We start from the raw sequence: 16,222 nt of genomic DNA, 5'->3' as shown, positions 1-16,222 counted from the left end.
AGGAAAGAATAACAATCGGAGGAACGATAATAAAGTCTTCAATAAATTAAGTCGATTTCCGGAACAGATTCCGAACATTAGATTGTAAGATAAAATTCGGCGGTGACTACTTGTTACGAGTTTTTTTGGAGCACATACAAATAGCGGCCCGAGTACATACTAAATTAATATTTTTCTAATTTAAATTATACTTTCTAAGTTGAATTTTCCATCCCATTTATATACAGACTTGGGACTGTCTGTAACATCAGTACTACAGGTAGACTAAAAATAGTAGTATGTTTTTATTTAAAAATGTTGGCACTGGTAAAAACTTGTATGGTATTATTTTTATAAATTCAAGTTGGTCAATTTGTTTTGATCAAAAATCAAAATTATCTTGAAATAATAAATATCAATACGTTATAATGTTATACGCCTATATTATATGATTGCTGGTTGTCGTTATAATCTCGAATGGGGAACGATAATACAGGTATTAATAATATAGGTATGATAGATATAGAAAATATTGATTGTGCCAAAACTCTTCGGTACCGAAAAAACCCTCCGTTGGGGATTCGGATCAGACCTTTTTTCGTAGATATCTTAGGGACGCAAGCAACCAGTGAAATATTATTTTGAGATGTATACGCAGCCGGATAATATTTAATAAGAGACAACAGTCGCGATCAGTGAATATATTAATAATAATAAATAACGATAAATCGTAACCCGTGATACAAATATACCGTGATGGTGGTGATCATCATCGTTTTTTGTTCTTCTGTTTTTTACCGTTGGACGTGGCGGGCGATTGGCCGGAAAACGTCTGCTGCTGCTGCTGCTGGACATCTTGCAACCCGGTTACGGTCACCTTTGGCACGGTCAACGGTCTTAGCAACGACTTGACCATGGGTTTGGTGCGCGTGTGTACGGGCAACGCGGGACTGCTGGCGCACAACGCGGCGCCCGTGAGCTGAGACACCAGTGAGTACTGGTTGGCTGTGCCGCTGCTCGAGTCCGGGTTGGACGACGTGCGGAACGCTCGTTTCAGCTTCGACTTGATCGAATGGTGCTGCGTGCTGGCCCGCTGCAGCGTGATCGCGGCCGGCGGTTGCATCAGCCTGCCGTTGACCAACAGATGTGGGCCCAGCTCGGGGTCGCTGCCCCACCGGCCGTACGATGTCGTCCGTTCCAGCAGCCGGTTCCGGGCCAGTTTCTCGATCGCGTCCGCGCAGTTGTACCGGCCGCAAAATCTGGCCCATTGTTCAGCGCGCAGGCCCCGGCCGGTGTCGCGCATGGTGGGCGACGCGCCTATAAAAAAGCAACGTGCGGTATTATAGGCGTCAAACAATGCCGTGATTGGGCGCAGCAAAATTTAGAAACTATTTCCATGTTGTTATTGTATTAATTAGGGTCTACGTGTTTTAATTTAATGCGGTGCAACTCGTTTGCGCACAATTTAAATTTTTTACCTGGATATCGATGACTCGTTTGCGCACAACGAAATCAGTCGTTTACCTGTAAACGGACGACTCGTTTGCGCACAACATAATCACTAAGTAACATGTATTTTATATTTTTAAATTTGGACTTACCTAAAGTAATTGAATTATCGGTACAAATTATCAGCACAAATTACCAGCATATCAATATCAATATATAATGATTTAAAATAATCGTCGTGTATTAGGAAAGCGTAATACTTTTAAACAGTCGTTCGCCAGAAAGCTGTACTATAACTACTAACTGTATTGACTATGGATATCGAAATTTGTGATGTTTTTGAAACGCGTCGAGGAAAAAAATGTTTAAACATAGAAAGTTATAAATTTAGAGAATTCCGAACTTTAAAATCTGGTGATAAACATTTTAGGTGTACAAATAAAAAATGTTCCGTAAGTGCTGTAGTTAGGTTAGTTAATGAATCATATAAAATTTTAAAAATGACCAACACGCATACCCATGACGAGTACGACGACCGAACAATTCATCAAGAAGTAGTAAGAAGCAAATTGAAACGTAGAGCTGAAGAGGATTTACATATTAAACCAAATAAACTAATACGCCGGGAATTGAAAAACAATGATAACTCTGAACATCTTCAATATAGCGATATGAAATTAATTCGAAGATCCATGTATGAAAAACGAAAAAAATCCTTTCCAAACATACCGAGATCTTTAGAAGATGCTAAAAAACAATTAATTGATGATCAGCATAATCTTACTTACAAAGGTAATAAATTTTCTTTCGTTAGTGATGATGAAAATATATTTATATTTAAAAAAGGTAAATGTGCGCAAACGAGTCGCACCCATTTAATGTCACGTAAGCTGAAGTCTCTTTTTTTATTTATTCTTGCGAATAATATGCATTTAAATATTCAATCATGTGTAAGTATTAACTGGTTTTGTTTTTTTGTTTTATTTCTAATTCTTAATTTCAAATCTTTTTTTTTTTATATATATACATTTTATCTCTAACTCAATACCAGCTTAAAATCAATAATCATGAAATTGTAAGTAATCTTGTTTAAAAAGTGTACATTTATGATGATTAAAATAATAATAATAAAAAAAAAAAATGTATTTAAAATATTGTATAACTGACGTCAGTGCAAAATATATGTTTGTACTTGTAATTTGTAAAAGTTGTAATATTCCCCATTGACCATATGACATATGGCTAATTCATAAAGTTTTATGTTTGTTTATGTATTTTTTATGTTACATGTTCTTCATTCTCAATGGTATGGTGACAAAATATTGTTGATAACTATGTGTGAGTATAACAACTATTCTAAATCTGACCGCGACAAAAGAGGATATATTTGTAAATGGTTTTATACGTATAGAATATCTAATATGTAATAAAAAAAACAGTGTCGCTGAATAAAATTGAAACTGTCAGTTCAAATAATTAGATTGATACACCAACCCCTTCCAATTTACCACCCTTTCAAAACATTTTTTTTAGGCATATAAAAATAAATATACCAGTATTATACAGAAAAATTTGCTAAGCAATATGTAAAATAATTAATTTGATCATTTTTTATTTATTTTTTATTCAATATTCCCGGCAGTTCAATTGAACTACCAGGATTACGCGTTCGGCATAGTTTTTATAAAAATTTGTTCAAATTAGGTAGTGAACATTTAATCATATTCATACATTCTACAAATCGTAATCTATATTTTTATAGAGAATTAACCACAGAAATATTAATTGATTACAAATTAAAATAATAAGTAAATAACCGAATAAACAAGTATTAAAAAATATACAACAAAAGTTTTGGACAGTTATTCAACTTTCATGTAAATTAATAAAAATGCCACACACCATTGTGTATAATATATTACATACATATCTCAAAAAGTTTAAAGCTTCGATGGGCATTAATTATTGATTTATTCCTTACACGAATATCTTACATTCCAAAATGCACTTATTTTAAACACTACTATAATCAAAATACGCTTGTGAACTTTATTCGAACTGTCTACTAAACCACTAAAATCGATTGCGATGGATTCTCCGCAGCATTGACTTTCAACACTATATTTGAACTTCCCAACGCTTGTTCGTATAAACTCAACCTGAGCGATGGATGATTATATTATACTATGATTATAATCATAAATGCAAAGATAACAAAATCTTCAACAATATTACCTACTCTAAAACTTATTTTTAAAGAACACTTGTTAGAAAGTGTACAAACTAGTCTTTAATAACTCACGCAATTAAACAATCAATCGAATGTAATTATTTGTTATTCAAAATCAATAGATTAAAAGAACTTTCAAAAAATAAATAGCTTAAGAAGCAAAACAATACAATTGAAAATAACATGAAGCATAACTTTTTTTGAAAAACCTCGAAATGTTTTGAAAATGTAAGTTTTGACATTATATTTATATCAAAGACACGACGCAAATGATCAAATAAAACTTATCTCCTCAAATGACATCACCAAATTATTTACATTGGTGATTGATAACATTTTATTTTATTTATTTACACTGTATTTTCATGAAAATTCGTTCACATGTCATTATAGTTTTTATTTGTTGAAGACATTTATGTAGACATTAGATAACGAAATTAAAACGCTAGGTATAGTTTTATTTTTTAGATATTATTTTTGTTCGAATTGGAAAAATTTTAAATGTATTTCATTTTTATTACTTACCGACTATTACTCTTTAAAATTAACAAAATATTAAAACTTCTAACTTTGTTTAGTTTTTAATATTATTAATAAGAGCAGAAATTATATAAGTATATAATTATATACACTTTCATTATCAATATCAATAAATAAAGCAACCTCATTTATATTACATGAATATGTGTAATAAATATAAAAATAACTGTAATTTAATCCTTATTGTATCAAAAAACCCAAATGGCAGTATAACTCAATTTAAAAATAAGAACTTAATATAACTTACACTGATCAGTTACAAGTTAAATAAAATGCTTGATGTTGAAACTAATATCATCCGATGAGGGAACATGTACCATAATTTTTTTATTAGAACTATAAAACTGTAATAATATTTAAGTGTGCATTATAATTTTCAATAATTAATTTTCAGTATTCAGAATCAGTATGTAGGTACCAACTTTAAATAGGTAGGTACTCTATAAAATAAAAACTATTAATATATATAATATAATTATAATATTATATATAAATATACTAATATCATATATAATATATAATAATAAGAATTATTAAATAATTAAATTTAATAGTACTAATTATATTCGAAATATTTTGTGTGATGTAAGTAAAATAATACTTCAATTTTATCTAAATAGTAAATTTGAGTTTGAATAATGTCACCTGTCTGATTTGAAAGGGTTAAAACTTTTTGTAAATCTATTTGAATACTCAATATCAAACTATTCTATAAGTCTGAAAAAAAAAATATATATATATATATATATATAATATAACCTTAACAGAAACATTTACTTATTGTGTATGGACATTTTTTGTACAGTAAATTTAAATATAAATAAGGTAGGTTGAATACAACATTATAGTATTTGTTGGTAAGCTTTAGAAAAAAATACTAAGCAAACAAAAAAAAAAAGGTTATATTAATATTTTACCTTTAACTAAACAATTTTTGTTTCAAAAGATATTATTGTAAGTATCTGTTATATTCGTCTTAATTAAAAAAAATAATTCTCATTTAATGCATATAAACTCCAGTTTTTGAGTAAAAAATAATAAAGAATTAATTCGAAAATTATTTATACGGAACATACAATATCGTATTCTAATTTTGACTATTCAAGCTATTAAATAAATTATAAAGTATATCTTTTCTTAAGTTCTAAAGAAAAACATTTTACACTAATGAAGTTTGAAACACAAAATTAAATGTTGTATGATTAGGAGCACTATGAAATTCAATAATTAAATTCAAATAATTAAATTATTCAATAAATAATTATTCATTTAAATCGTAATTAATGAAGTACAATAATATAACATGTGTTATTGAATTTTGTAACCACATATTTCTTTAAATAAATAATTAAATCACAACATTTACTATCCATTTTTTATTTAGAAGGTAATAAATTATGTAAATTTCATTAAGTACCTATTTAATTTGTAAAATATTGAAGTAAAACTTAATATATGGTAGATAATCTTAATAAAAAATATGAATCTAAGTTAATCAAGAAATATTATTCTTTGTATAAAATAGATACCTTATCTAATGTCATAATATTAAAAGTAATTGTAGATATTTAAATTGAATAATTAAAAAAATAATAAACTTAATGCCAGTATATAATTAAACAATGATTAATTTTAGTTTATGGGTAAATCATTCACTTCTATAATATTAATTTAATTATTAATATTGGTTTATTTGTTTGGCAGTTTATATTTTACATTATTACACTCCTATATAATCTAATAATATGATCTAAAAATTAATTAAAAAAAAAAAAAAAAATTCTAGAATGAAGAAATGATAATTTTAATAATACACTGCACTTTTAAACATATTTCGAACGATTTATAGTACATTGCTAATTATATTATGTTAAAAATGCTCACAAGATCAAATACGAGTACGTTATAATACAAGTAAAGATACAAAATAAAAGTTCACTGAAATTTAAGCAATATTTAAAATTAGAGTAAAATCTAGCTTCCGTTAATAATATGTAGATGCAATAAAAATTCAAAAAATTAATATTTAATAAAATTTTACATTATTTAAATTATTCATAATTTATAATTTATAAAAACTCCAAAAATAAAATAAATATATATAACTTTAGTAAAATGCAATAATTTTACTTTATGTAAAATAGTTATTAAATTTAAACTATTTATCCAAGCATAAACATAAATAAATAAATAATAACATAAATAAATAAATTATAAATTAAAATTGTTTATTTTGTGGTAAACTAGTGTTACTACTACTTTACATTTCGTTAGTGACATTGTTGTATTTTATTTTAGTCATAATGCGAATATTTTTATACACAATAGTTATTGTACGGTTGACAAAACCTTATATGATAATAAATTATGCTCTAGCAATAACAATATTACTACTCGTCCTCTCATAACCATCATCATAAACCCTTTTCAATTGTATACGTGGTATACTATATACAAACGAATAATTTTGTGTTCACTGAATAATGTAAATTATACTTTTATAAAAATAATTTATATTTTAATTAACTGTACTTACATCAGTTCTATTTGCAAAACTTTATAGTTACATTTTTTTAAAAATCGAAATAATAAACTTATGACATTTATTTTGAGAAATATATAATCAATGAAAATTTTCACTTAAACGATTGAACTACGCGGTAATGAGCTAGAAATGTTTGACATGCCGAAACGCAAAATAACATATGATATCAATATACAACCTTTAATAACAGTGGCGCAGCGTGCCTTAGCGGGGCCCCGTATAAAAATTTGTTTGGGGGCCCTTAGGAAGGGTAAAGATTTCTCACAAAAGAAAAAAAATGTTTGCATAAAATTAAAAGAAATATTTATTAATCATAATTATCTATCTGTCACCTTTTCCAAAATGTTTACAAAAAATTCAAATTAAATATACACTCTCCTTGCCTTTTTTTCGGCAAGCTGATTTATTAAATCATTTATAGCTGATAATGACTAGTTTTTCTAAAGTTTCTACCTTTATGGACAATAGTGACAAGTCTGACATGCGTTCATCATGTCCCTTCGAAGTTCATAGGTAATTTTTTATCAGTTTCAATTTTGAAAAACTTCTTTCAGCAGTTTCGGTTGTAACTGGAAGGGTCGAGAATAAAAATCATGCTGTTATTACCTCCGGAAAACTGAATGCAAGACTATTGAATTTTATCAGCAATAATTCAATGAGTTCCTTAATGAAATGAATTTTTTGAATTTCAGATTTTAAGCATGTTTTTAGAGTCTTCATGTTATTGGTCATAAAGATTAACTGAGATAATAATCTCTTTTCCTTTCACTCATGGTTTTTTACAAATCGCTACTAATACTACTAAACCAGAAGAACAATTGTTTGTACTGTATTACAATATAATACACAATTAAATAAAACGTCAATAAACACTGTTCTCCGTGGTTTATCATCGTATCGTATGTACATCGAATATTGTGGGATTCCTCCATTGAAGTAAATTACTTAAACGAGGAAATCCCGTAGCCCGCGATAACCGATGTAGGGCCAACTTTTGAACGCACGCTTTTTACGGAAATAAAGAAATTGCTTTTTTTGACTTTTGTCATTTCTGAAATAAAAAAAAATTTGGAAAATTTTTATTCATTTTTGCTTACACACGTTGGGGCCCCTTTGGCCTGGGGACCCCGTATGATTGATACGGCAGATACGGGGGTAGCTACACCCCTGTTTAATAATATTATCAAGAAAGATGGGGTAGATTAGCTAATACATCCTCCGAATGACGTTGTAATTCATGTAAATAAGGTACAGTAAAAATTGAAAAAACGTGATTGAAATCATACGTGGTTGAATTAAAATTGAAAAAGCAAATATCAATTTAATAGGAGAAAATAAATAATATTTTAGAATAAGTTACTTACCGTACATTGTTAAATGTATTTTTATTTAATTTTTTTACTAAATTTTGAATTTTAGTGTATTTATTTCAAAAATATTAATAAATTAATTATAGAGAGAACTAATATTAAAATTTCGCACACTAATCGAAATTATTATTATTAAATTATTACAAAAACAATAATCGTAATATATATATAATATGAAGTATATTCATGGCGTCCATTATTTTCCATAAATTAATAATAACATATTCCTAAATTTGTCAGTGAGCCTATACGTTATTTATCGCATTTAAGTATCAACAAATATACAGGTCTTAATAAGCATGAAATTTACACATTTTATTTATTGAGGTACCAACATTGTATGCATACTTCTAATTTAAACCGAAAATTATGCCTGTTAACTGTATTCTTACTAATAAATAAATAACCCATATTTATGTATAAGAGTATATAATATTTTTAATAAAATGATTTATGAATATCTGTTTATTATAACTGTATAACTTTAAATACAAACTTTTCCCTACTAAACCACCATATAAATAAGTTCTAAAGTATTATCTTTAATGCAAATAATGAAATAAAAGTAAATTATTTACAACAAAGATGTAAAACTAGTAAACAAGTTAATTTTTGCCTGTGTAGCAAATTATTACATAGTATGAATATAATTTTTAGAAGTCTCTTTAAAAATATTACCTAAACTATTATTGGATGAATATTGTTTAGATCCGGGAAAGATTTAGGACTTTAATATTCTATCAAACGATATACATAAAATCAGTTATTATCTAACAATTGATTTACTTACTCTTTTGATTAAGCCTATATATGAATATATAATAAATCTATATAGATAAATAAATGTAAAAAGAATCTTTGTAATATATACTCTCTCACACTACTTATCCAATTATTTCGATTTTTTTTTTTTTTTTTTTTTTTTTTATTGAAAGAGTATCAAAGATCAAATTAACTTTAGGCTTCATTTATATTTTATCGGATAATTGAGTAATTATTTATTTATAATTATTTATTTTCCAATATCCATGGCCAAGCAAGGCAAGTAAAACACATTCGCCTGGATTTTATGTTAAAACTGTGGATTAGACCATCTGTGGGCTACTAAATAAAAAGCTAAAAAGCTAAAAAGTCCTTAACTTGCAATAAGTTTCTCTTGCTGACATAGCAAGAGAAATTTACTGCAAACCCTAAGCCTGGGTTAAAATGAGAAAGAAAGAGTGAGTATTGTTTCTCAATTTGTTTTAACAAGTAAATAATGAAATAATAAACAATGTTATTAAAACTATTTCTACTTATAATAAACTGTTCGAAAAAAAAGTTGAAGTTCGAAACTGTATTTTTAAATAATATCTGTACACGGTTTGAAGCAACATTTGACAAATTGAACTTGATAATGAGGGTGATCCCTTAATATTGTGTAACATTAGTTGGGTAAATCTAACTTATTAACTATTATTTATCTGATAGTGGTAATACCTGCGTATAGTAGAAATTTTGCACATTTGGTGCGTCCCTGGAGAGCGGCCTTCATTAGTGGTGTGAAACCCAAACAGTTTCTAGCATCAATATCTAGTTGTAAACAGTTGTTCAATAACAGGCAAACAATTTCAGAATGTCCTAAAAGTAAATAGAAACCGTATTAATTCATACATATTATTAATCAAATCAATAACTATTAACATAAAATAAAAGTGGTTTTTTTTTAAATCTATTTTCATTGCTTTTATAAGTTCAAAAAAGTTAATTAAAAAAGAAAAAAAATAATTTTAAAACATGGCAGGAACAAATTTTTTTATTTCATAAACATAATTTTAAGTAATTTGGTAGTATAAATCTTAATTTAGTTTAATAGCAATTATCTTTTTGATCATTCATAAAATATTTAGACGTAAAAAAGTGAAATTTCAAAATCATAATAAATTATTTATTTTTTATTTCAACTGAATTTCTTTCAATAAATTGAATTAATGTAATTATTGTAAATTTTATAATTGTCTAAAATTATTTATAAGTACGATTTCAATGAAATACCTATTTTAATTAAAACAATTTTTACTTTTGTTACTATAATAATATACTAATAAATAGTGAAATTTAAATTATATTTATTCTCATTAATGAATAACACCAAAAATAATAGTACTTACCTACCTAAATTCAAACTAATCAAAGTATTTTAATGTTTTAAGTTCATTATTAATTAATATAATTATATATATTTGCTGTCAATTTAAACACATTTTAGATTACACAGCTTCTCACTTTTTATTCAAATGTTACCTAAAGGATGAATATTACGAACACACCCTCGAAAATACGTCATTCACACCGTAACTATACGTATACTAACCTGCCTGTGATGCAAAATGCAAAGGTGTGTTTCCCTCATTGTCTGGTTTATTATAATCTAAGTCGGGCACTCTAAAAATTTCCTCGACAATTTCGACACTCCCACTCGATGCCATGTAGCTCAACAGTGTCTGTAACAATAAAAATTCATACTTTTAAATTTTTAGATAACAACTATGAATTGGAAAATTGAAAATATAGTGCAAATTGTTGTCAGATTACCAATATTCCCAATCAATAGATATTAATAATTATTCATAATTCATAATATCATTATAATATAACATGTATAATATTACATTTATAGTCCTAATAGAGTTTTCGAAATCTACATTAGAACAGTTTAAAATAATTTATTGACTACCTGTATAAAAAAAGTATGTTGCATTAATAATATCGTTCAATTATTATTTGATATACGATCAACATTTAAATTTTATAGTTTATTTATTTAACAAAATTATAATGTTGTCAATTCTATAAAATAACAAAATGTAATTAAAAGTATAGTAATCTTTAAGTAATCCAGCCGTTCCATATTCGGTACGTCCAGTAATCCGGCTGTATTTTATTTTAAAATGTTGTGTTATTAATTATCAATTATTAATTGTATTATTAATATTAAGTATCATTTGAAAAAAAAAAAAAGCAAATTAATAATTTTTAAAAACCTGAACCATAAAAAGATAAATTCACAGTATGTATGTATGAATTATTTATATGTTTTAATAAAATAAATAAAGGTTTTTCAATAAGTAAAAGTAGTTTTTATGTGAAACTTCATTAATTCGGCGTTTTTGTTAATCCGACAAATTTGTTATTTGTCGGATGATCGAGAGTCTACTGTAATAATTTAATAATAATATAATTATTTAATTAATAAATAATAACCAAGTTCTAAAAGTATATTATATTTTATAGGAAATAAATTAATATTAGTAATATATAAATATTTGAACATTTTTTTATTTACCGAGTATCAAATAACATATTTTTTTAACGATTAGGTCAAAGAAATTAACTCTTTTTTTATATTTTATATTTTTATATTTTATAAAAAAAATAAACATGGCACTGAAAGTAAATGAAAAATTTGGTTTTATAAATTACTTTGAAAAATCACCTATTGATAAAGTACCTATAATACTTAGTTATTCAATTTAATTGACCAATACATATCTTATAAATATTTTCGGGAACGACAAAGGAAATTATACACAAGAATTAAAAATAATAATGAATACTCTTCAAATACATCAATCAACAGTCTTCACCCCCAAAATGGCAAAAGTTTTTTTTTTAGCTAGGTACTCCCAATAATACTAGAATAAGCAATGTACAAGTATATAAATGTATTAGTTATGAATGGCAACCTAGCAGGAGGTTCTCCGTAAAGTATTAATGCTTTACTTAACTTATCTGAGTAAACTAAACTTTAACTTATAAGGTTATCAATTATTAACTAGATTTGATATTCAATTTTTATATGTATAGAAAAATATTTAGCTTCAGTATATGGAACTAAAAATAAGAAATATAACAGTTAATATAATATAACATAAATTAACTAATAAAATTGTAACACCTTTACTTTCAAAATCGTAAATTAATTCTGCAAGTTCAACATTTAGTTCGCAACAATTGATTACAATTTTTTGAGTATTAATGAACGAATGACAGTCCATTGCATTTTTAGAATATTTATAAATTTATGGAGATATTAATGTTATTTGTTACGAAAAATAATGTTTTTAAACGATTTTAAGTCGTATACATTTATTTTCCAATTGTTTCTTTTTTGCTAAATGAAAACAAAGATTATGTGTAATATATGGATTTAATTTGTAGACGTATAACCAATTATATTTCATGCTCTACTATCATATTTTTCATATGTGTTTTTAGTCCTTTGATACATCAGATAAATCTGCTGAATGAGTTTACGTTCATCTATTCTAAATTGGATTCAACCACACATAATTAGATCTCTGTAAATGACCGGTGTCTGATGAGTGTACCGTGAACTTGAATTACCTGATCATGTCTATAGCTAGCGAAAAATAAGATGACATCCATTGCATAAAAGAATAACCACAAAATAAATGTAGAATACAAACACTATAGATATTCTTACGTTTTAAGCTAGCGAATATAAAGTATTTTAATTTTAGAAGAAAGATGATACTATTTTTTGCTCGAGAGAGTTCTATCGCTCATTGTAACCGATATGGTCATTGAATAATAATATCCTCATTTATCATTTATTTCTTGATTCTCCTGTCCTATTTAGGATAGGACTAAAATTTGAAATATATACTATGTGAAACATCTAGGACGGTTGATTCAAAAATTAAACACTTATAAATTCTGTCTCTGGAACATAACTACAACAATGATGAGAGTTACCTCATTCTCGTTTCCTGTATCCGATACATTATAATAAAAAATGAATCAGAGAAACGAGAAAAAATCTTTCTACGTGACAACTAATTCCTGGTAGAACCGAAGTACACTTCTAAGGAGCACCAGTTAAGTTTACCTTCTATTAAGCGTCTTTTGAGAAAGGGTCAAACTTGAGTTTATTACAGTTATCTGTAACCGTACTAAAAGGGTAATATGGATTTATATATGAGGTGAAATAATTTAATCATTAGTTACAACCAACTAACCATTTTGACGTCAAAACTGATTCGGTGTCAAAATATATGCTGAACTTTGCAAGCGTCTACATTTAAACGGAAAACCTGTGACCAACCTCCAACTTATACCCGTGTTATTATTATGTTTAATTGTGATCCGATAGAAGCCCACTTATTGATACATATTATATATTAGTATTTCTTGATACATATTGATACATAAATTATATTCATAGAACCATAGGCTCACAATTCTAACGTGAATTCTTAATCTTCCTAGTGACACCATTAACCAGTACCCAACTACCTTTTGACAACGACTCACTATGATTTAATAGTTAATTCAGTGAAGCCTTTGTCACAGAAGAATAATTTTCAATTGTTATGGAGATTTATTTCTATATGACATAATACAAAGATACAAATTACGAATATATTTTATAAAGCATACATTAATTTACCTTACCTTTTATTGCCTAATAATGTTGTTTTTATCGTGAAATATATACGCATCAATTTACAATGAATTTTTTTTTACACATTAAAATAACTATAATACCTATGTATTGATATTTTTTAAATAAATATTATATTTTTGTAAATTATGAAAATTGTTTCTAAAAATGAATAGGTAACATTTTCTACTAAATTAAATAATTTAAACATTTGTCCAACACATTTTAATAATATCTAGGGGTACTTCAGTGAGTATTTACTTAAATTTCATAAGATACTTTAATTTTTTATTGAAATGATGAAATTTAATATCCTCTTATTTAAAATAACATGAAAATCGTGTTTATCCATTTTGCATCACAGTTTTTGTATTAATTAAAAAAATACTTGATAATAAAATACTAATGTCAATTAAAATAAATACAGCCTAATTCCTTATTAATAAAACACATTTTACATTTATGTATAAAGCAAACACTTAATTTAATTAAAATAACTAATCACTAAATAACCGTTTTGGAATTTATACAAATGTCTTTATATACTACAATATTCGTATGATTCAATATTTTTAAATTATTTGCTAAAATAAAAAATAAAACTAAAAAGTGATATAAAATTGATGACTTCTTTTAGCATTATAATTGTAATTTGTATTATTTTTCGACCTCCTTTAAGTTAAATTTAATTTAGGTAAATACTACGTGCTCTGAATTTACGTATAGATGTTTAATTATTTGAATAATATATTTGTATTTTTTATTGCCATTTTTCACTAGAATATATATGAACTGTACCATATACATGTATAATGTATATTATTCAACATATTTTGTTTAACAAAACCAATAACCTATACGTATTATAGTAGGTATGTAAGTTTCTATGTTATTTTTCGTTAACATTCATTTTCATAAATCATTTTTTATTACTTCCAAAATATAATCACAAAAACGTGTGATGTATTTATAAAAACATTTAGTCTAAAATCATTGTGTTGTTAATATATTTTTTTATTACTTGTAGACATATTTTACTAAAAATAATGTCTTCTGAATAACTCACAAATAACTTATAGTTGAAACTTACCCGGCCTGTAGAATCTGTATCATTAATGTTCATTCTAAAAAACTCTTCATCGTGACTTGTTAAAATATTAACAACTGTATCTAATTCCATATCTCTTGCGGCTTTTAACATCTGCATAATGCATTCAGCTGGGTCGTCGATATTGATACGTACTAATTCTGGCGGTGTCCTTACTCTAGGATCTGGTATTTCTGGTGACATTTCTAAAAAAAATTTAAAAATTTTATATTTTAATATTGTCGGTATTTAAGATAATGTCGATATTACAGAAACGTTACGATATCAATATTATTGTGAAATATTTTAAATATATTATAGGTATATATTTTACACAGTGTACATGTAAAAATTGCAGTTAGCGGTACTCGTACATTTCTGTAATAGGCTTTAAATGAAACACCGAATACTATCGATTCAATCAACAATAATATAATGAAAATTAAAACTTATTAATTTTAGATTTTAAAATGTGATAGGTAATTTGTTATTATTATTATATTCATAAATTGTTGGGTATGTACTTTTAATTATCAATCATTATAACCATAAGTGTAAATATTATCAAACCTTAAACAATATTCAACTGGGTTCAAATTTACACCCTAAAAACATATTTACTTTTCAACCATAAGTATATGCTATATTTCCGGAAACGGAAACTATATCGACAGTTTTATCTAAAAATCTGAGCAATATAATAACATAATTGGATATATTGCTTATTGTTAATAAATAATTTAGAAATAATAGAATATACTTTTATATATTTATAAAAGATAAGCTTACTCAATATATTTATATATTTTTATTAAAATCTATTTAAATGTATCATAAGATGCGCATCAGAAAATGCATCCAACTAATTAAAGATAGTTTTAATAATTATTACAACGCATGAATTAAGTTAGATAAACTTGGGTTAAACTAACACAGGTACATCTTATCATTTATCATTTTGCATAATATAATTTTATTGATAGTTTTACCATTGAGTACTTTGAATAGTAAATCCAATGTTTATGTTATAAAATACACTCGCATGAGTAGTACTAATGAAAAACAATTTGTTGTGGTGAGTTTTGACACAATATATTTAAGAATAAAAAGTTTGTTATTCATACAATAAAGCTATAGGATTAAATCACATTTTTGATGCATAATAAATATTTTTACTTACTTAAGTTAACTTTTTTTAATTAATATTAAACATTAATACAACAATCGTTTTATATTTTGTAGGCTTATTAAAATAATACATGTTATTATTTTTAAATTTTTTTATTGCTTTTATCCAAAAGATATAACTTAACAATTATAATTTTTATAAAAATACAGTTGTCAAAAAATATTTGTGTTTCAAAACAATGTGTGTCATGTTTTACAATACATTTAAATAAATTACCATAATTTAAATGTAAAAATCTGCGTTATGAATGAAATTAATGATGAGTGCGATAACGGAAGGAGAACAAGAATTGAGAAAAAATATTAGACCTGAGAAAGAGTAGCCAAGAGACAAGAGTAATGTAGAATAATTAGTCGAGGAAAAAAATAAGAAAAGGATATGAGAAAA

At 25.9% G+C, this 16,222-nt stretch overlaps 1 protein-coding gene across 4 annotated transcripts in view; it reads right to left on the bottom strand.

Moving 5' to 3' along the window:
- Positions 1–665: 665 nt before the first annotated feature.
- Positions 666–16,222, bottom strand: part of LOC112688213 — a 40,956-nt gene continuing 25,399 nt past the window's right edge. For all 4 annotated transcript variants that reach the window (XM_025561308.1, XM_025561306.1, XM_025561307.1 and 1 more), the window contains 4 exons: positions 14,650–14,852; positions 10,467–10,596; positions 9,593–9,733; positions 666–1,296 (listed from right to left, as the gene is read on the bottom strand). In XM_025561308.1, coding sequence (XP_025417093.1) covers positions 749–1,296; positions 9,593–9,733; positions 10,467–10,596; positions 14,650–14,852 — 1,022 coding nt within the window. In that variant the 3' untranslated portion in view covers positions 666–748. The remainder of the gene's footprint in view (positions 1,297–9,592; positions 9,734–10,466; positions 10,597–14,649; positions 14,853–16,222) is intronic.

The sequence above is a fragment of the Sipha flava genome, unplaced genomic scaffold (assembly GCF_003268045.1).
Source record: "Sipha flava isolate LNK unplaced genomic scaffold, YSA_version1 37_pilon_pilon, whole genome shotgun sequence".
NCBI classification, from domain to species: Eukaryota; Metazoa; Arthropoda; class Insecta; order Hemiptera; family Aphididae; genus Sipha; species Sipha flava.
This window is presented reverse-complemented; position numbering and strand designations above follow the sequence as displayed.